Here is a 23263-nt window from a genome sequence, read left to right on the forward strand (position 1 = left end):
ACCTTAGCAGGATTTTTTTTTTTAATGACATGAAAATCATACACATTATACATTAATGTGATGAAAGAGAAGAACCTACCATGATTTTGCTGTTTTCTTCTTTATCCAAATATTGGTCACTGAACATGTGACACGAGCCAAGCACTGCCAGCTTCCCACCTTGGTTCTGTCAACGACAGAGTGGTGTTAGATACTCAGATCCTAAAACACACCACATGCATCCTAGTCCCCAAAAACTTATCATCAGAATCATGAGAGGATTTTAATGACCTAGAAATATTAACCATGATAACAACTATATTCCCACCTGCTTATCATTTTAGACACTTCTATATCCTTCTATTTGACTTTAACAAAAAGCAATGTGAATTGGTTCTACAGCATTTTCCCAGTTAACTTATAAATGAAGGTTATAATTCTAAAGGAAAAAAAGAATCCAAAGGCAATCTGTAAAGATTTAAAGATATTTTATGACTATCAAAAGACAGTGTTTAAGATCCAAACAGAAAACTAATCCATGAGCATGAAAAATTCACAGAAGAGGGTACCTGGGTGGCTCAGTTAGTTAAGTGTCCAACTCTTGAGATCGGCTCAGGTCATGATCTCAGGGTTGTGAGATCAAGTCCTGTGTCAGGCTCCATGTTGGGCACGGAGTCTGCTTAAGATTCCCTCTCTCCCTGGGGCGCCTGGGTGGCACAGCGGTTAAGCGTCTGCCTTCGGCTCAGGGCGTGATCCCGGCGTTATGGGGCACGGAGTCTGCTTAAGATTCCCTTTCTCCCTGGGGCGCCTGGGTGGCACAGCGGTTAAGCGTCTGCCTTCGGCTCAGGGCGTGATCCCGGCGTTATGGGATCGAGCCCCACGTCAGGCTCTTCTGCTATGAGCCTGCTTCTTCCTCTCCCACTCCCCCTGCTTGTGTTCCCTCTCTCGCTGGCTGTCTCTCTGTCAAATAAATAAATAAAATCTTAAAAAAAAAAAAAAGATTCCCTCTCTCCCTGTCTCTCTACTCCTTCCCCCCTTCTCTCTCTCTCAAAAAAGAAAAAAATATTCACAAAAGAAATAATTGGCTAATAAGAAAAACATTTAGTTATTTAAAAAATAAAAGTATTTTTGCCGATCAGATTAATAAATATGAAAAAGGTGACTACAGTGTCAGATTTCAACGAAATACCTTCTTTCGCACTATGATGAAACTGTCAACATATGCAACAAAGCCTACAAAACTCTATGGACAATTTTACAGTCATAATCACAGAAAGTCAGAAATAAATGCAAATATTCAGCCACAGAAACAGTGGCTAAGGATAAGGGAAGCTCCTCTAGCAGTGAAGTTATATGTTACAAAGGGTTTTCATAACCTGGAAGAAGGCTTCTGTCATAACATGAGGTGCTTTTTTTTTTTTTTTTGCTTTAACATGAGGTTAAAAAAAAGGATGCCACAAATTGTACACACACCCTAGCTTAAAGCCTGTGAGGCAAATAAATAAAAACGAGCTGCAAGAAAAAGTAAGGAGAAAATGACCAAAATGTCGGTTGTGTAGCAAGACTTTTTTTTTCCTTTCATCTCTGTATTTTTCAGTTTTTCTACAATGAGCATAAATTACTTTGGTAAAGAGAAAAATAGTACAATGTTAAAACTACAAAATGAATTTGGTTTTTCTAGCAACATCACATACAGGAAATAGGCACAGTTGTAACGGTACTAGGAAAGAATTACTCTCAAGCCAGAGATGTGAAGAGATACAAATAAACAAATTCCATAAATAAAACAAGATTTGCAAAACAAACTGTGACCACCACATTAAAAGCAAATGGTTCATAGGAAAAATAACACTGACTATAACATAACCACTGAAAGCACATCAGTTACTGAGAACAGGAAGTAAATTTGGTGGAATTCCACAGAAAGAATGGGGGAGTGCTGAATGAACTCTGCTGCAATTTGAACCCACATATGTAAATAAATACAGGAAGAGGAAAGGACTTTCCTTCTCATTACTACCCACAGTTAGGTCTATATTTTTTCTTTAATATTCTTTTTTTTCCCTACCTCATTTATTTCAAATAGACTATAGTTAATCCTTTTATTCTGGACAGAGATTCTTCCATTGCCTTCAGTTTCCTTTTCCAGCTTTTGTCTCTAATTTGTTCCAATTAAATTAGAGTGTATCTACTTAAGGACTGATTTGCTCCTTCGATATTAATGAGTTTATGCTAGTAAACTAGAAACCTAGAAAGGATCACGCCAAGCTCAAGAAAGCAATGGCCTTGGGCAAGGAGGCAGAACACACCCCTCAACCCCATGCTAGCCTCGCCCTGCTTAGGGTTTCCAGGAGTATGGGAGTGCCCCCTCAGGCATCACTGGTTTATCTCACAAACATAAAAGTGACAGGTAAAAACCTCTCAAAGATTGTGTTTATAAGGCAGGACTAAAAGCTTGTTAGGAGGGACGCCTGGGTGGCTCAGTCCATTAAGTCGTTGAGCATCTGACTCCCAATTTCAGTTTAGGTTATGATCCCAGTGTCCTGGCATCAGCCCACGTCAGGCTCCCATGCTCAACAAGGAGTCTACTTGAGAGTCTCTCTCTCCTTCTCCCTGTGTCCCCGCCCCCCCCACTTGCACTACTCTCTCTCTAAATAAATACATAAAATCTTTTTAAACAAATGAGATAAAATCTTCTTAGGAAAAGAAAATAGGCTTTAAATAGATAAGCAATGAGCAGATGATAATCTCATGAGTTCTAGAAGAATCATCACAGTTAGCATAGAACTCTGTACTTAATAGATGTTTCATAAAAATCCACTGAGGAAGCTAAGTAAAATCTCTGTGTACAGAGATTAAAAATTAGGCTAAAAAATCAAAAATAATAGGGGTGCCTGGGTGGCTCAGTGAGCTAACTTTCCAACTCTTGATTTCAGCTCAGGTCATGAACTCAGCATTGTCAGATCAAGCCTCAGCCCACATCAGGCTCCACGCCGGGCGTGGAGCCCGCTTGAGATTCTTCCTCTCCCTCTCTAAATAAATAAAGAGACAAATAAATAAATAAATAATCAAAATATTACATTACCAGAGGCCCCTTAAGATAGTTGTCTCATTACTTTTGTGACTATAAACTGACAATTTATGGAAACTGATTATTTCCTCACTTGAATCATTTAATACTTTAATTTTAAAACACTATTTCCATTGTTTGGGAGAAACTAACTACCATAATAACTATTATGAATTTTGTCTAAAATTCTTTCAGGGGCGCCTGGGTGGCACAGCGGTTAAGCGTCTGCCTTCGGCTCAGGGCGTGATCCCGGCGTTACGGGATCGAGCCCCACATCAGGCTCCTCTGCTATGAGCCTGCTTCTTCCTCTCCCACTCCCCCTGCTTGTGTACCCTCTCTCGCTGGCTGTCTCTATCTCTGTTGAATAAATAAATTAAATCTTTAAAAAATAAATAAATAAATAAATAAATAAAATTCTTTCAAAAAAATAAAATCTTTCAAAAACAGCATTCAAAACATTCAAAAACATTTATTTACTTCCTAATAAAATGAAGTCAGACCTTTTAAATATGGGAGGGAAAAGTAAAAAAATCCCAAAGAGAAAAATAGGATATGAGGAACTAGAGAAAAACTGGGAGGTCAGCTGGTGAATTCTAAGTCTTGGTAAACAAATAAAGGTGAATTCAGCAAAACACAAATTAAAAGGCAGTGGGTGGGGCACCTGGGTGGCTCACTCGGTTGAGTGTCCGACTCTTGATTTTAGGTCTTAATCTCAGGGTCAAGAGCTCAAGTCCTGAGTTGGGCAGTGGATAAGTGGGGTCACGATGAGAGGGGCTATGTCCTCTGGGACCATGTGCTCCCACATTTTGTGGGGTCTCCAGGATGAAAACTGAGCACCTAGTCTTCTGATATGTTGCCCTGGGACAAGCTAAAATAATAGCAGCGCAATTGTGCGCATTTTGGCATAGTGTGTTAACTCACCCTTTCCCTGGGTGGATTCTCTTACGCTGAGCGTGAGAGCCTGTGACGTCATAGACAGTTATAATACAGGTAGCCCCATGCTACCGTGGAATAGCTTTGGACTTAGAATGGTAAGAGATAGGTCCTGACTCCATCGATAACTGGACAATCTGCTATTTCCCCATAAATAAAGTGTAGTTAACTGAAATACTACCTCACAGGGCTGTTGTAAAGACCAGGGAGAAAACATATAAAACCCCTCTGGAAACAGTTTTTATTATTTCAATATTAAAAATAACGTATCCACCCACATCTAAGAAAGGCTGTACCTTCGAGTGATAGAAAGCCAGAATGGGTCTGTTAAGCGGGAAGCAGACAGAGCCTGTGGACAGAACAGCCACTGCTGGTTTCATGACACTCAACGTGGCACCAAAAGGATAAACAAAGGTAAGAGCCCTGTAAGAAATTAAAGAAACATTCAAATTAAAAATAATAGTAAATAAAAAGTTTTGAAGATAATTTCAGTGCTTCTTGAGCAATTCAAGATCAAACACAAAGTTTTCTGGTTTTCGGGGGGTGGTTTTGGTCAGGAGTAAAAAAAACCAAAGTTTTATTACATACACACGGAGGCCCAATAATGAAATTGAGACCCAAAGAAATGACCAAGGCAGGTAGTTTTTTATAGCTTTTATACAGAGACAATAAATGGGTGGGGAATTGACAGGATAAAGAAAACAGGTATTTGAGGGCTTTAGTAAGGAATTCTAAGTGGAATCTGGGCTGAGGTAGTAGATTAGTAAAAAAGTAGCAAGGCGTATTTCTGTAGCTTTCTCAACGCTAAGGTCTCTACCTCTGATGATAAAGATGTCTTTTACTTTTTTTTTTCCTTTTTCAAATTTTTATTTAAATTCTGGCTAGATAAGGGGCACCTGGGTGGCTCAGTCAGTTAAGTGTCTACGCCTTTGGCTCAGGTCATGATCTGGGATTGGTCCCAAGTGGAGCTCCCTGCTAAGCAGGGAGTCTGCTCCTCCCTCTCCCTCTGCCCCTCCCCCCTGCTCACACACTCTCTCTCTCTCCCCTTCTCTCTCTCTCTCTCTCTCTAGCACTCTCTCTCAAATAAAATCTTTAAATATTTTTTTTTTAAATTCTGGTTAGTTAACATACAGTGTAATATTCGTTTCAGAAGTAGAATTTAGTGACTCATCACTTACATACAATATCCAGTGCTCACCATAACAAGTGTTCTCCTTAATACACATCCCCACCCATATCCCTCCATCAACCCTCAGTTTGTTCTCTATCATTAAGAGTCTCTTATGGTTTGCTTCCCTCTCTCTTTTTTTCCCCTTCCCATAAGTTCATCTGTTTTGTTTCCTAAATTCTACATAGAAGTGAATTCACACAGTATTTGGCATTCTCTGACAGAATTCTTTCACTTAGCATAATACACTCTAGCTCTACCAACATCGATTGCAAATGGCAAGCTTTCATTTTTTTTGATGGCTGAGCAATATTTCATTATATATACACATGTATATATACTACATCTTTATCCATTCATCAGTTGATGGACATTGGGGCTCTCTCCATAGTTTGGCTATTGTTGATAATGCTGGATAAACATTGGAGTGCATGCGCCCGTTTGAGTCAGTCATTTTTGTATTCTTTGGGTAAATACCTAGTAGTGCAATTGCTGGGTCATAGGGTAGTTCTATTTTTAACTTTTTGAGGAACCTCCATATTGTTTTCCAGAGTGGCTGCACTGGTTTGCATTCCCACCAATAGTGTCAAAGTGTCACCCCCTCCCTGCATCCTCACCAACATCTGTCGTTTCCTGTGTTGTTAATTTTAGCCATTCTGACAGGTGTGAGGTAGTATCTCATTGCAAACACAAAACACACAAAAAAAACCAAAACCACAAAATTTTCTCTAAGCTTTGGTTTGCCAACCCAAAAATTGGTATAACTCTAGCTACCAGTTTAATAAAGCATTTCAAAAATCTGAAAGCAAATTAACAACTTAAAATCATATGTGTAAATGACTGTAACTGGAAGAAGTAGAGAAAGCCCTATGGAGGAGGAGAAGAGGGGCCCTCATCTTAGAGCTGAACTGGAGCTATGCTCTGTATGACAATGTCTTCCAGGTAAATATTTCCCCCTTCCTTACACATCTGACCGGTATAATCTCCAGGGATGAATGGCTATCATTAGAAGGCCATGTTCTCAGTCAAGTACTTATGTGAATAGAGACCAGACATCAGACATTTCACACACACCTGTCTTGGCCTCCTTCCCCTTCCCCTATTCTTTACTAACAAACACTTAAGAGTATCTAGAGTGAATCAGTCTGACCTGGGGCAATGTACTCCTAAAAAGAGTGTGGGATTGGAGGGGTTAAGGGTGGGGTGCCGACCCTGGGGTGTGGCAAACTCCTGCAGGAGGGGCTAAGGTTTAACTGAAAGCAAGATGGAGCTCTGAAAAGGTAGTTGTTTGAAGGAAGTGCTCTCAGAATCGAAACAGGAATCTTATAACTAAGCATAAAGTTAGAAATTGGGGAGGGGAAGCACCCATGAAGAGCTCCCTATAAAGATAATGTGAATTTTCCTTTCTCTTAGACCATGAGGAAATTCTCTTTAGCTTAAGTTTTAAATAATTTCCTTTCAGAGCTAGTTTCCCCCTCACTTCAGTCAAGTCTCACCTACCCCTCTGACTTCTGTGTCATATCATAGGTGAGAAGAGGCACCTGACCCACGTTCTCTATTCTCCCCCTTCTGCCCTGCCCCAGCACTAGCCCAGGAAAGGGGACTGTAGGCCACGAGTCCCAGGCCAGAAGCAGAAAGAAATGAGCAGCTGCCATGGAGGAAGAAAAGGGATGTGGGAGAAGCAGTTACATGGTTGTGAGTGCACATCCTTGCTCCACACTTCCACCAAATACACTCCAAGGAGATGATTCTCAAGGAGAAAGGGAGAATGGACACTTGAGTCATCCGATGAAAACTGTCAGCTATTATTTATACTCCTCTATTTCTTTTATTATTAGTAAGAAATCAATCAGACTGACATTTTACAAGACTTTAAGCATATATACATCCACCCAAAAACCAAAAACAGGATTTTTCCAAACCACATGTGAATGAATAAGAATTAGCTGGGTAAATAGCTGGGAAAGTGTATTCCTGGGACGGGGAACAAATATGTACAGGCCCCTAAGGTAGGAATGAACTTAGCATATTTAAGGAACTGAAACAAAATCAATGTGGCTACAGTTGAGTGAGAGAAGGGAAAAGGGACATGATAAAAAAATGGGCTAAATGAGAACCTCAGACTTCAGTAGGTCAAGATTTTTCAAAACACAAAGCAGGACTAGATCTCCACATCTCAGAGCCTGCCCAGAAACTGCTGCTTCCGGGATAACCCAGGAAACAGTCAACTAGCCATTTGCCCTTCACCACAATTACCAAGGACTTAATAACACAACAACAGGTAAGGTACTATGCCATGTAGCTAACAAAGCACTTTTATAAGTGTGGCCTCACTGGAGTTTCCCAACAACTTCGTAAGATTCATATCATCTCCATTACACAGACATACAAACAGAGGCTAAGAGTAACTTGCCCAGGTCACCCTGAAAGTAGGACATGAAAATAAGAACTTCTACCTCCAAATCCACAGTTCTTTCACCTACACCAACTGGATAAGCTGACACAAAGCTTAAGAATTAGATGATGAGGGGTGGGGGATGGGTGAAACAGATGACGGGGGTTAAAGAGGAGGACACTTATCATGGTGAGCACCGAGGAATGTGTCGAAGTGTTGAATCACTATACTGTGCACCTGAAATGAATATAACACTGTATATTAATTATACTGGAATTAAAATAAAAAACTTAATTTAAAAAAAGAGTTAGAGTAGGCTTAAATAAATAAATAAATAAATAATTTTATGATTCTTGAATGTCAAAAATGTTAATTCTATGATGTATTTTGCCATACGTTTTTCACTTTTATGACTTTACCTTGGTTTCATCCTAAGAAAGGTCTTCCTTATTCTAAGGATTATAAAATATTCAACAACTTTTAGTGATCTTATGATTTCATTTTTTTATCATTTAAAATTTTAATCCATCTGATTAAGGAGGGCACATATTGCATGGTGCACTGGGTGTTATACGCCAAGTAATGAATCATGGAACTTTACATCAAAAACTAGGGATATACTGTATGGTGACTAACATAATGGAATAAAAAATTATTATTAAAAAAAATGTAATCCATCTGAAATATATTTTAGGAGTGTGCTGCAAAAATGGAAATGTTTTTTCAAATGGTTAGCCACAATTATGCACTTCATTCCCCAATAATTTAAAATGTCATTTTCACTATAAACTAATAATCCTCACCTTTCATATATACAGTCTGATTCTAATTTATGTATTTCTCTTTATTTCTGCATTATTACCACATTGTTTTCATTACTAGAGTTTTGTAATATGCCTTAACTACATAAAACTTTCAACTCTTACGAAGCGAAATACCTCAAAGGAGAAAGGTAAACCAGAAAAAATATTTACAACACGTGGAGGTCTTATAAATGAATAAGAAAAGATAAACCATCAATAGAAAAATGGGCAAAAAGTAGTGAACAGGAAATTAACAGAGGAAATAAAATCAGCCAATAGCCTTTAAAGGCTATCCCACTCAGTAGTAATCAAAGAAAATCAAATTAAAATAAAGAGATATCATTTTCATGAGAATACTCCATGCTAGCAAGAGAGGAAAAGGGAGATGTTCATAGGGACAACAAGTGCTATAAACTACCTCAGAGGCAATTTAGCCATGTACCACATTTGGCAATGCAACAACTGGAAAATTTCTGACCCAGAAATTCTAATACTAAGATCTATCATTACTAAAATATTAGCAGAGATGCACAAAAATTGCACATACAAAGATATTCACTATGTGCTTTATTTATAGGAAGTATAAAATTGTTTATAATAACAATTTGGAGCAGAAGTTAAGAGCACAGGCCCTGGAGCAGACTGCCTAGGTTTGAAACCAAGCTCTCACACTTACTAGTCAAGTGAGCTTGGGCAATTAACCTCTCTGTGACCTCATCTAAAACCTTTGTGTGTTTCTGTGATGATTAAATGAGATAAAAATGCCTGTCTCATACACACACACACACACACACACACACAAATGCCTGCCATATAGTAAGTGCTCAATAAATGTTCGGTTTAACTATTAAAACAAAATATCACAAATGACCTAAACGTTCAACAACAGGAGATTGGTTAGATAAATTAGGATAATTCCAATTTAATCTAGTCATTTAAAAGAATATGGTACCTATCTATATTTTTAAATATGAAAAAAAATCTAGAAATCTAAATAGCATATTGTTAAGAATAATTATCTTTGGGAAAAGGGGTATACATTTATAGTGCACGACTTCTATTTTCTTCCTTTCGAACTGTTCAAATTGGTTTTTTTGGTGAGAATGACTTTTATAATGAGAAATGAAAACTCTTCACTTTGAAAAAGAAAACTCCTCAAAATGACAAATGCATCCTCTTTAGGTGGCCTCAAAAACACACTCACTGGGCATTGTTTCCACTGCTTTCCTCATCAATGATTCCAGGCACGGCCTTTCCTGCAGCCCGGCTAATTTCCCTTGAAGAAAAAAAATTAAATCTAGTAAACAAAAAAAAATTTAGGAATTTCACACTCCATTCATTAATAGTAAGTATGAACTAACTGCAAGGATTTTGCAGACTTGTTCAAAACATAATTCTTAAAACTTAAATAAAGGTACACCTACATACCTACACCTCTTTGTGTAGCTTGCAAAAGTTATACATGAGGATCAGTTCTTCTTTCTTGAGTCCTGAGGGAAGGATCAATATACTAGACCACATTCTAGACTAGACCCACATTCTAGTCCTACATTCTAGACTGTATCATCAGACCCAGCAGAGCACCTGGCATATAGCAAATTCAAGTGTGGAATGAATCATTTTGAATCTAGGGAAAAGCTCACCGAGAGGGCACCTGATGCTGCTCCTCTCATACATTCACCTCCCACTCTCCAAAGCCCCTGATTTATCCTTTAAGATCCAGTGAAACAGAAAAAATTGACCTTACCCCAGCTCCGGGGGTAGAGAATAGGACCCAGCTATACGCATTATCAGGGCATTCTATGCCCTCTGCCACAGTGACCAGTTCAGGATGGGCATGTGGCGTAGGCCAGCCCAAACAGAGCAAATCTCAGGACTACTCTTACCGGGAATGCTGGGACCAAGGCAGCCCTCTTGCCCTAGATGGTGTGGCGTGCAGATATAAATTTGGGAACTGCTAAATTATTCAGCCCATACACACAGCAGAGCAGAGCCAAGAGAACTACAGAGCAATGGAACTGGAGCCCTGACAACATCATCAATTTTCAGTCAATCCACACCTAAAGCCTGCCTTATTTCTGGGCTTTTCAATTACATGAATCAATAAGATCTTTTTATTGTTTCATCCCATTGAGAGAATAGGGTTTTCTACGCTTGCAACTGAATGCATTCTGACAAAAAGGTGAATGTGTAATAAGGTTTCAAAAGATGGGAGGAATGTAATTGGAGGAATGAGAAGTAATGGGATAAAGTAAACTATAATATAGTAAAATAAAAGAGCAAGAAAGGAACAAAGGCCAGTGACAAGAACGTGTGAGAAGAGACGAGAGAAGATAGGAATCATCTGTAAAAACATTTCTGCTTTCAACACGCTTACCTATTCAGGACTCCGTTGGAAACTAGAGCTTCTTTAGGATGGAGATACTTATAATATACATTTCTAACCACAGCATCTTTAAGGGAAAAAGAGAGGAAGTTGCATCTTAGATTAGAAGTAGGTTTGATATGGGGCGCCTGCGTGGCGCAGTCATTAAGTGTCTGCCTTCGGCTCAGGGCGTGATCCCAGCGTTCTGGGATCAAGCCCCACATCAGGCTTCTCCGCTATGAGCCTGCTTCTTCCTCTCCCACTCCCCCTGCTTGTGTTCCCTCTCTCAGTGGCTGTCTGTCTCTGTCAAATAAATAAAATCTTTAAAAAAAAAAAAAAGAAATAGGTTTGATATTATAGACACATATAAACTTTGACCTGTAGGGAACCCTGGAACTCTGTTCCAATTCCTCCCATTTTATACGTGGAAGAAGCCTAGCCCCAGAAGTCTCAGACTGCCACTGAGATCAGAATGCTGGACCACACACCCTCAGCCCAGGGCTCTTTCCACTATACTATTAGGTCCAGAGGGCTACAATATGAATAATAAATAGGAAACAACTGCTTATACTAAAATAACAAAAATAATAATTACCATTATTAACCATGATTCCATATTCTTCTAGAAGAAAGTTAATATTCGTGTCAAATCTGGATTCTCCACCCTCTCCTAGCATCACAAGGATATCACCACCGCCATCAAGGTATTTCTTCAGGACTTCAAACTATACAAAGGAAAAAAGCAATATATAAATATACCCAAAAGACTTTTGTCTAAAGTACTATGAATAAGACCTTAACTACCTGAAAATAAACAAATCTATAAGGCACTTAAATATAAATGTATATAAGATAATATAAAAGGTACTCTCTTCATAGGATTTCCAAGCTTGTCTTTAAGCATAAAGTTTCAAAATACTCAAACTGAATTGACATTTTCCACACTGACTATCTGGAAAGCAAACCAAAAGTAGAAACCATTAGCTAAAGGAAACTCACAGGCCACTGAGCAGCAGCCCTGGTCTCAACCTAGTGGAGACAACATCAGCACTGGTTGAAAACGATTGCTCCAGACCAAACCTTCCCCTCACTGCCAGCCACAGACATCAGGATGAAGGCACTGCATACCACCCCCAGGGAGGAATTCTGTTCCAGTCATTGACTGATCAAGCCGCAGTGAGAAATACATGTTATCTGCTTATCTCTTGGGAAGCTCTTTCTTGCTTTCCCAAAGCTGAGGAGGGAAGAAAAAACTAGGACTGGTCTTGTTGACCCAGCTTGAGAAAACCTGGGGTGAGTGGTCTAGACCAATAGTCTCTCAATTTTCCTCAAGCACCCCATAAGAAAATAATGTGAACACGTACTCTGATATGTATATAAAGTACATGTGTTTATATAATTATAAAACATCGCCCCAAAAAGGGAAATTTTGAAGGATAATAAAGATACGAAAATACAGTTTCCTTCCGGCACCTCAGCGATTTACCATATACATCCCACTCTGGAAACCACTGGCTTCGCCCAGCTCTGCCACAGCAAAGCCTCTTGCTCTTGCACACTCCCTAGACTTCCTTCTCTCCTCCAGCCCCCTAAATATAGAAAACATAGTGCAACAATTAACATCACCAAAGGGGCTAGCTCCCAAATGAGATCTTCATGGATCCTGGACTCTGTACAAGACTGTCCCATTCATGGGGATCCTACATACCTATTTTTAGCCTTTGTTTCAAAATGTCAATTATAAAGAAGTCCTCAAGCGTTAGCAAAGTGAAATATACGTATTCTTCTAGTGCCGATATGCCCAAACGCTGACAATTTGAAGCACACATATTTTTATACTTTTATACATATTCTTTTATAAGTCATCTTCCTTTAACTTCTTTACATTACAGTTAAGACACTTATTTTTTTAATGATGGTGGGTCATAATACCTAGGCTTTTCGATTCAGAATAAAGGTTCATGTATAATATAGATGGGGTGCTGGATGGCACAGTTGATTAGGCATCTGACTCTTGGTTTTGTCTCAGGTCATGATCTCGTGGTCGTGAGATCAAGCCCCACATTGGGCTTCCGGCTCCGTGCTCAGCATGGGGTCGGCTTGAGATTCTCTCCCTCTCCCTTAGTCCCTCCCCCCACTTGCACTCTACCTCTCTCTCTAAAATAAAATAAAATCTTAAAAAAATAATATAGATAGATATTGATCTGACAGGGTTGGGAAGCATGGTCTGGGCCAAGTGGCGGTAAGTGAATACCATCACCAAGCAAATGTGTAAGCCAATGTAGCTGAGGTGGGAACAAAGAAAAACTAAATTCAGTCTAGTTTCCAGCTTGATTCTCACATCTAGTATCAAACATATGATGTCCCGTCATAGAGGTTTCTGGAGGACAACATCAAAGAGGGATCATCTAGTCTATGAGGAATGAACTGGCCCCTTTACTGGTTCTAGGAGGCCAGCAGCAGAGTCCAGGAAGGCAGTGATCTCTGCCTGGAGGAACACCTCTACTGACCATTTGGATCAGCTTAGTGCAAGAATAAAAACACAGGGGAATGTTGGTCCGTAGAAAGAAGTTAAAAGTTTTTCTGTCTTTCCTTCCCACCTCACTCCACCTCTAAAGAGAGGGCATGGTGGACGGGCATGGTCTGGTGGGAGAACATTTTATTAGGCTCAATATGCCTCTCAAGGGATTCTATCTTTTGGATGCCACTGCCTTCCATCCCTAAGAGCCTGGAGTAAGGTTTGACCTAGTGCCTGTTCCCTCTTGGGAAAAGGGCCAGGCACTGGTCTCTGACTGTCTTTCCAGATGCCCTGGCTTTTCTGAGGTTGCTTGTTTCCTCAGCAAAGACCTGGTCACCTCTCTCTTTGTCTTCACTAGGTGGAGAAGGGTGGTAGCAGAGGAGAAATTATTGGAGTGTGAGGCTAAAAACCAACAAGGAATATAGTATTCCTTCACAGGTCACTGCCCACTGTGTGTACATTTCCCTCAGGGTCTCAATGGGTGGGGGCAGCTGGCCAACTCCATGTTCCTAATAGGAATTCCTGCCTCTTCTCTCAATTAACCTGATCAGTTATGTCTCTCTTGATGCCCTTCTCAGCTGAGAAGGTGGCCTTGCAGTCAGGTCAACAACAACAACAAAACAATAGAAATGCTTCCCTGTAGACCTCCCGGCTGTGTCCCCACCCAAGGTCAGAGCAAAAGACTGTGGAATCCCCCCAGTCTAAGGACCACATCGGACCCACCCTGCCTCAACTTCCCTACTCCCCACAACCCTCCCTGAGCACCACAGCACTTGTAGGTCTCTATGAGAAAAGCTCTTGCTGTGTTCTGGGGTTTCTGTTTAGTTGTGGTAAAGTACACGTAACATTTACCACCTTAACGATTTTTAAGTGCGCAGGTCAGTAATTAAGTACATTCACATAATTGTGCAATGGATCACCACCATCCATCTCCGGACTCTTTTCGTCTTGCAAAACTGACGCTCAATACCTATTAAACAACTCCTCATTTCCTTCCTCACCCTAGCCCCTGGCAACCACGATTCTAACTTTATATGAATTTGAATACTCTAGTCACATCGTATAAACGGAATCACACAGTACTGGTCTTTTTGTAATTGGCTTCTTTCATTTACCATAACGTCCTCAATATTCACCCATATTGTAGCATGTATCAGAACTGCCTACCTTTTTAAGGCTGAATAATAATTTATTGGATGTATATACCACACTTTGTTTATCCATTCATCCATTGGTAGACTTGGGTTGCTCCTACCTTTTGGCTATTGTGAATAATGCTGCTATAAACATGAATGTACAAATATCTCTTTGAGATTCTGCTTTCAATTCTTTTGGATATATATCTAGAAGTGGGATTGCTGGATCATATGATAATTCTATTTTAAAATTTTTTGAGGAACTGCCATTCTATTTTACATAATGGCTGCAGACACATATTTTACCTTTCCACCAACAGTGCACATAGGTTCCAATTTCTCTCCATCTTTGCCAATACTTGTGTTCTGGGTTCTACATTTATCATTCTTTGTCTATTCTATGAAATAGAATTAAAACAGCTTCATGTTAAAAGGAATTTTCCTATTTTCAAAGCAAAAATATGGCGAACAGGTGTGGCTGGTACTTAATTAGCCTCAACTATGTGTCTGGTACTTTACATGCATTATCTCGGTTAATGATCATTAACAACTCCATGATGAAGAAAGAAAGGAAAGTGAATACCTTAAGGCAATACAGTGTATGGTGAAGAGGGATTAAAACCAGAATTTCAGAGCCCATGCACCTAACCATCTTACTGTATTTCTTCTTTTTGGATACTTCTTACCTCGGCTGCAGTAAATTTTTCCCTTGGCCCAGCTGTAATCCACAGTTTCACCCCAATTAGCTTCTCAGATGTGATTTCATCTTTTAAGCTAGAAATATGATTTTTAAAGTGTTAGATCCATAATTTAAGCCAATTTAGGAATTATTTTAGCCTCTAGACTATATGGAACCCAAAGGCCAGAGAGGCCCAGAGATGAAGGGATTTAGAGGTACCTGGTACAGCCTCTCTCCCAGAGTAAGAATCCTCTCTATAGGCTTGTCCCAGATCAGCCTCTGCTCAAATACTTCCTATTGACCAAGATGTCCAAATTAAACCATACAAGATGAGAGTCCTCCAACTACTAATTCAATCAGCTCTGCCATTAGCGGGTATGATTACATATCCTTACCCATTAAGAAAAACCATTTACACACACACACACACACAAAGAGAGGTATTCTCATCTATCCTTTCCCTAAACTGAAGTACTGACCCAAGTTAAAATATGGAGAAAGACTCTAACCTCTTAAAAAATTGTATCTGTATAATTCGAATAATTTTTTGATTTGTAATTTGGGAGACAATATGCTAATTGTCAATTTTCAAAAGAGATGTTTTAATAATCTTTTAGTTACTTCTGAACAATCTTTAAATTGAACTCCTCCTACCTAAACAACTTCTTACATAAGAAAATAAAGACTTTCCAATTATTACCAGCAGGCTATTATTATCACTTAGAAGGGAAAACAATATACATGGCCAGGGGCGTCTGGGTGGCACGGCGGTTAAGCGTCTGCTTTTGGCTCAGGGCGTGATCCCGGTGTTGTGGGATCGAGCCCCACATCAGGCTCCTCTGCTATAAGCCTGCTTCTAAAATATGGAGAAAGACTCTAACCTCTTAAAAAATTGTATCTGTATAATTCGAATAATTTTTTGATTTGTAATTTGGGAGACAATATGCTAATTGTCAATTTTCAAAAGAGATGTTTTAATAATCTTTTAGTTACTTCTGAACAATCTTTAAATTGAACTCCTCCTACCTAAACAACTTCTTACATAAGAAAATAAAGACTTTCCAATTATTACCAGCAGGCTATTATTATCACTTAGAAGGGAAAACAATATACATGGCCAGGGGCGTCTGGGTGGCACGGCGGTTAAGCGTCTGCTTTTGGCTCAGGGCGTGATCCCGGTGTTGTGGGATCGAGCCCCACATCAGGCTCCTCTGCTATAAGCCTGCTTCTTCCTCTCCCACTCCCCCTGCTTGTGTTCCCTCTCTCGCTGGCTGTCTCTATCTCTGTCGAATAAATAAATAAAATCTTTAAAAAANAAAAAAAAATATACATGGTCACCTCTGAATCTTCCAATTACTCCGAAGTCTTTTCTGCATGGATTTATAGCCATTGTTGGTGGTAAATACTTCTTTTTTGCATGCATTGAAAAGAATGGTGCTCGGGAGCTCTCTCTCCATGGTTACCTTATGGAAAAAAGAAGGGATCAGAAAAAGAGAAACAATAAACAATATTCCAAAAATCCTAATGGAATAAATAGTCTCTAATTTATCAAGAAAGGGCATACAGCTGCAACCTAGCTATGAAATCCCTATGGCTCTCAAAGGTTGAGAATGAAATGCATAATCACAGCTACAGAAACGTAAGGCCAACTCTGGCTTTTGCCTCCTGTTTCTTGCCCTGGCCATCCTACCAGCTTATTCTCACGACCCTGCCCTGCCATCACCCTACCTTTATGCCCTTAGACCATGTTTCCCACTTGATTTCTCACTGCTAACTACCATTAAGTGTGGGGCATAGTCTTCTAGATTCTTTTTATACACGTTACCTTACAATTTTTTTATGATATAGGATCCAACACACTTTTTTCACCTAACTTTGTATCTTTCCATGTCAGTACACATGGATCTATCACATTTTTTTAAAACTGCTGCACAATATTGCATTTATGGATGTACCATAATTTAACCAGTCATACAGGTGAACATATTTTTTTCAAAATTTTTGCTAGTAAAACAATGCTACAAACATCATCCTTAAACATGATATTTTCCCGCACTTTCCATATTTGTAGAATAAATTCCTACCTGCTGAATGGCTAAATAATTTCCAAATTGCCCTCCAAAATTGTATTTTTTAATTCCATTAACACTAATGCATTTGTTTCTATGTAATCCTATTTCTAATCTTGTTCATCTTTGCTAATAAAATAGCAAAAATAATTTTTTAAAAAGCCCTCATTGTTTTAATTTGCACTTTGAAATTGGTAAGATGGCCATCTTTCACTGTGCGTATTGGCCACTCGTATTTCTTCTGATTTTCTTGTTCATGTACTCTGTCCATTTTTCTATTGGGTTTAATATTTTTCTAACTGATCATTAAATACTTTCATAAATGTACTTGTCTTTAGACTTAGCTTCTAGTACTTTTTTTTTGGTTTGGTTTGGAATTTTGCAGGACATACAGGAGGTTTTAAATTTTACAGAGTCAAAAGTATTAATCTTTTCCTTTCTGACTTCTGGATTGCATGACATATTTACAAGAGTTTTTGCTGTGCTAAGATTACAAATACATACACCAATGCTTTCTTCTAGTACTTTGTTATGTTGGTTTTTAAGATTTAAATTTTGGCCTATTTGGAACTTATTTTGGTGATCAAAATGAGCTTCATTATTGTTCTTTTTTTAATTACTAGAAAGCTGCCTGACACCAAACTACCTTTTCTTTTCTTTCTTAAGATTTTATTTATTTAGTTGATGAGAGAGAGAGAGAGCATGAAAGCGCACAAGCAGAGGGACTGGCAGGCAAAGGGAGAGGGAGAAGCAGGCTCCCCAGGAGCAGGCAGCCTCTATGCGGGGCTCGATCCCAGTGTCCCAGGATCATGACCTGAGCCGAAGGCAGACACTTAACCAACTGAGCCACCCAGGTGTCCCCAAACCACCTTTTCAATGATGATTTGAAATACCACCTTGACTACATAATATATCCCCATAAGTATCTGTATTTGGATCTATTCTGAATTCCATTACATTCTATCTGCAGCTAAGTTCCTGCTCAGTTCCATACCATTTTAATTACTACAACTTTATTTTATGTTATACTATCTGGTGGTGCTGCAAAGCTAATCCTCCTTATTATCCTTACTTTTTAGAATTTTCCTGCCTAGTCTCACATATTTTTTTATTCCAATTGAACTTTAAAATCATTTTTTTTAAGATTTATTTATTTATTTGACAGAGAGAGAGAGCCAGCGAGAGAGGGAACACAAGACGGGGGAGTGGGAGTGCGAGAGGAAGAAGCGGGCTCCTAGCGGAGGAGCCTGATGTGGGACTTGATCTCAGAACGCTGGGATCACGCCCTAAGCCGAAGGCAGACGCTTAACGACTGTGCCACCCAGTTGCCCCTAAAATCATTTTGTCATCTTAAAAAAAAAAAAAAAAAAAAGGGCTCATGATCACAGCACCACTGTCTTTTCACGTTCCAACCGTCCGTGTATACACTTGTCTTCCCAATGCGTACACACAATAGTGTACCCAGCTTTTCCCAGTTTCCTGAAAGAAAAGTCTTCGTGGTCAGGTTAGTGGTTGTACGCTCTCTTGCGTGGTTATGCCATAATGAACTCAACCACCGCCTTCATGGGCATCTTTTCAATGATTTTGCCGTCACAAACACACTGGAATTTACATACTTCCACTCTTGCCATTATTTTTGCTGTAGGTCACATTCCTAAGAACACGATTCCTAGGAAAAGGGTTTGAGACTAAGACGTGGACGATTCCTCGACCGATGCTCTTTCATACTCAGCAAGACTACTAAAAACCCGCCAGGTCGCAGGAGACGGGGATTCGAACCCGGGCGAGGTTCGGGATCCAGGCCTATATCCGCGGCTCCAGTTTACTTTATCCCAACGGATCTCGATTTTCCACAAGACTGGCCCAGAGGCCTCAGGAACAGGCCGGCGGGGCACTCGCCAGCTCCCAGGCCGCCCCAACGGCTCAACCGGCTCATCCCAGTCGGAGCCCTTCTTACCTGAGGCCCAGTGACCACCATCTTCACCTGACACCGCGTAGCATCCCGCGGCCAGGTATCCAAGACCTCTTAGCAACGTCGCTGGAGAGGCGGTGCGCCGGGCAGGCCTTCCCTGGGGCGTGGGCGTACCCCCGAGCAACGTGATGACGACAGAACGAAGGAGCCATTCCGCCTTGAGCGACGCGGAGAGGAGGCCGGGGGGCGGGGCTAATATGGGACTGTACCATTATGTGGGATGAGGGGTGAACCCAAACAGAACGTGAATTAACTTCATGCCAAAGACAAGCCCATCTCGTTTCGTCCTTTAATATCAAGTATTATTAGAGACTGGTAAAAATGGTAGGACCCTAGGGCCCAAACTTTGCTCCGCCGCGAGGGAGAAGAGCGAAGGCTTCCGCCGGGGGGGGGGGGGGGGGTGGATGCCCCAGCCTCGGCCCCAAGGGCGCCGGTGCGGAGAGGAGGGGTGAACCCGGGTGGAGCTCTGCGGCTTCGACCCTACGTCGGGGTGGAGGGATCTAGACCGCAGCTTAGCGGCTTCATGCCGGGTGTGGAGGGGGTTCGGGGTCTTGGGGGCCCAGGAACGGCTTCCCGGGGGAGGGTGGGCAGGTTTAGTAGTGCCAATGGTCACTCGAGATAGTCGGGTCTTCGTTATTTAGCTCTGCCTCTCTGAGCGCCACCGTGCCAGGCACGGGATATGGGTGTGAACCCGCCCTCTGGGCCTCCCCAGACCAGGAGTTAGACCTTGACCAGACCCTACAAAACAGTGAAAATGTAAACTGTATTATTAAGGGGGCTGTGAGGGCCCGGAGCTGGTCTGATAGGCGCCCCGGATGAACAGAGATATGATTGATACTCATTAAGGCAAGGGCTGGAGAAGGAACTGCTATGCCAAAGAGCCAAAGCCACTTAGAGGTTGTCCTGCCATTGCCATCAAAATGAAAAGCCAGGCGCAGGAACCACAAACGGGCCACCTTTCACTCCAGGGGAGCGACCCTTGCCTACCCTGAGAGTGTGGACTGCAATGCCACTTCCTCGCAGGTCCAAACCAAGAGCTGAGACATCTGGCAGTTTGGAAACAAACATCCGGAAATGTTTGTTACAATCTTCAATAGGTACAGAGTAGTAGCAGTTTTAGGAGCTTGAAACACACAACTCTTGTTGCCTTTACACAACTACTGTCACTGCAGAGTTAAAAAATGAAGAGGATAGGAATTCTCTTCATGGGGATGCTGTATTTTGGTGCAAAATTAATAAAGATGAAAGTGATGTATTCCCATTGGAGAGGGCCACTTGAGGGTTTGGACAGGTCTGGAGTTCCTTCTGCCGGATGTACCATCAGTGTTTGCTAGAAAACCAAAGGAGGACCTGCGCAGAGCAGTTCTCCCACTGCTGGAGCCTGCAGGAGAAGGCCAGTTATAAAATCAGCAGCCGTCAAGTTCAGTTGCCAGCTGTGCCTTGTACCAGCTGGGTGACCTTGGGCTAGTTGCTTAACCTCTCCGAATGAATGTTTCTTATCTGTAAAGTGAGGTTAATAATTTCTAAATGCTGGTTTATGGTGAGGATTGTAGATAATGCATGTAAAGATCAGAACGTGCTCAATAAACCTAGACGAAGCATGATCAATTCAACATTATATTCTTCTTCATTTTTATTTTCTATCCTGGTGAAAATTTTGTGACTTTATAGTCTTAGACCACTTGGAAGCATTATGTGTTTCACAACCCATGGCAGGTTGTGTACTTTTGACAGTATTATCATGTTACTGACAATTACACTCTGGCTTTTTGCTTTGGGAAGTCAGGGGAATGTGGGCCTCTCCATCATGTTCCACATTTGTCAATTAGCAGTTGCTGTTATGATGGAAACCAAATCAAAGTTTCTTTCAAAGTTCTCAGCACATGTCATGAGGTAACAGTAACTTCCTGGCCCAGCTTGGATCTCCAGTAGGTCAGTGTTAGTGTCATTGGTGTGTTTTCCATGGTCTTCCAGCATCATCCCCCGTTATTCCTGGGGCAAGGAGCTGAGCAAAAAAAAAACAAAAACAAAAACGGAAGAGAAAGAGTGGGGTTAGGAGGAAAAGGCAATAAAATCGCCAGCACACACTGATGTTAAAGTTCTCTCTTTGTCCATAAGCCAAAAAGCCGATAAGCCCAACCTGAAGTAGCTGACGAACCACAGGTTTGTGAAAAAAAGACCACTTTGCTACTGAAATAAGGCAACATGATCCATCCTACTCGGTATTGTGGGTACTGTTACCACAGTGACCACATGAAAGCTTCTAGTCCCTTGAGTCAAAATCTGGCACAGGTGCATCCCTGGGCCACATGCCTGGCCCTCACAGTAGGGGAGGCTGCGAAAGTCAATATCGAGCATTTTCAGCTACCGGAAGTAGAGGGAATTACTGCCCTTCATCAAAGCTCATGAGGTAGGAGATTCCCTAGACGTAGGAAAGGATTCAGATGTCAGGCAGGCAAATCTAATGACAAATGTCCAATACCATCCACCACAAAGAAAGATACCATCAACAGAGAAAAATAAGAGCACGTTGGGTGATAGCCTACAGGGTTATTACATCTCTGTCATTTTACACATGGAGAGAAAAATCCAAATACCAAGAGGTCCTTCCGCAGAGAGATGCTGTTTGCCTACCCCACATTTCCCCCTTCTCCCTTAGTATTAGAGCCTGTGTTTTTAGGGGTAGTAATATGCCCAGCTAATAAACCACATATCCCAGCCTCCATTACAGGTAGGAGTGGATGGTTAATGAGCAGAAGCCATTGGTGAGGGCTTCTGGGGAAGCTCTGTAAAGGTACTATTTTGCTTATCCCTCCTCCTCCCTTTTTCCTTGCCCAGGACACAGAAACAGTGACTAGAGCTCCAGTAACCACTTTGTGTCAATGCAGCAATCCTAATATTGGAAGCCAGTTGCCCTGGATGGCAGAGCAGAAATACAGAACGCCTCTGAATATCTGAAGACCTGTCCAACCAGCCTTGGACACCTAACAACATTCTTCCTTTATGTGCTGGAAAAATATATGTAACCTTATTTAAGCCATTGTTACTTTGAGTCTCTGTTACTAGCAGCAGAAGGTAAGGAAGGTAATTCCTGAGGGATACCAGCTGTCTTCAGGGGTCATACAAGCACTTCTCTTCTAGTAGTCCAAGATGGCCTCATCCTCTGGCGCATAGGAAAATCCCAGGAATGCACTTGACGCCCCAGAACTGCTGGCCACAGCGTCGGGAGTGCAGCCAATGGACTTGGAAACAGCTTCCTGGGTGAACTCTGGGTCAAAGTGTTTCAAGTCAGCAGGTCCTGCCTGTGAATAGAAACCAACAGTGAGATAGGAACATGGGGGTCCGAGCTGCCAAAGGAACCCACAAGCCCTGAGAGGGATGTTAGGCCTCAGGGACAGCCACCTTTAGCTGTCACTTATGCACGGGTTTACATTAGTCGTTTTATTCCACGTGGCCCACTAACCACATATCAATTCCTCTAACCTCCTGGCACCCGGCCTGCTCCACACCAGTGCTCAGACAAGTCAAGTCAACATACACTTACTGAATGCCTAGCAAGCACTGTTCATGGCACTGGAAATACAAGAGAACAAAATGGAGTGGGCCCCTGATTTCATGGAGCCTCTATTATGCAGAGGGTAGGATGACTGATACTGAGTGTGTACATAAATAGACAATCTGGGGCATTGATAGGCCATATGAAGAAGAGAAAATAAGGCAATATGGTAGAGAGTGACTGGCTGCTTTTACCGTTTTGGAAGAAGACCTGTGTGTCAGATTTAATGGTCACGAATCCTCCATTTGCTGTCCAGAGGTGGAGTCTGGCTCTCCACACCTTTAAAATGGGCTAGCCACGTGACTTGTTTGGGACAATGGGACGTGACCAGATGTGAAGCAAGCCAAGGCTTGAAAAACACACATTGGGAGTTGTTCTCTCCTGCTGCACTTGGAACCCTAGGCCACCATGTGAACAAGCCCAGGAAAGCCCATTGGAGTAGGAGAGGCCTCAGAAGGAGAATCCAGTTGCCCCAGCTGTTGGCCAACTGCCAGGCATTTGAGTGAAGCAGCAGTTCTAGACCACTGACATGAGAGAGCCCAGCAGAGACCAGCTGGCCTGGCACAGGCCAAAAAAAGTCACCCAACAAACCCATATTATTGGAGTGAAATACAAAATTG

General features: G+C 41.3%; 1 protein-coding gene across 4 annotated transcripts in view; it reads right to left on the reverse strand.

Annotated features, from left to right (window-relative positions):
- IFT52 (intraflagellar transport 52) overlaps nucleotides 1–19225 on the reverse strand; it is a 36331-nt gene extending 17106 nt beyond the window's left edge. For 2 of the 4 annotated variants that reach the window (XM_011222529.3, XM_002917386.4), the window contains exons 1-8: nucleotides 19073–19225; nucleotides 16385–16509; nucleotides 15054–15141; nucleotides 11309–11438; nucleotides 10726–10801; nucleotides 9553–9624; nucleotides 4279–4405; nucleotides 80–166 (exon numbers count right to left, since the gene is read on the reverse strand). In XM_011222529.3, coding sequence (XP_011220831.1) covers nucleotides 80–166; nucleotides 4279–4405; nucleotides 9553–9624; nucleotides 10726–10801; nucleotides 11309–11438; nucleotides 15054–15141; nucleotides 16385–16509; nucleotides 19073–19093 — 726 coding nt within the window. In that variant the 5' untranslated portion in view covers nucleotides 19094–19225. The remainder of the gene's footprint in view (nucleotides 1–79; nucleotides 167–4278; nucleotides 4406–9552; nucleotides 9625–10725; nucleotides 10802–11308; nucleotides 11439–15053; nucleotides 15142–16384; nucleotides 16510–19072) is intronic. The other 2 variants (XM_019797652.2, XM_034640147.1) reach the window with 2 other exon arrangements.
- Nucleotides 19226–23263: the final 4038 nt, after the last annotated feature.

Source organism: Ailuropoda melanoleuca, chromosome 13 (genome assembly GCF_002007445.2).
Source record: "Ailuropoda melanoleuca isolate Jingjing chromosome 13, ASM200744v2, whole genome shotgun sequence".
Taxonomy (NCBI): domain Eukaryota; kingdom Metazoa; phylum Chordata; class Mammalia; order Carnivora; family Ursidae; genus Ailuropoda; species Ailuropoda melanoleuca.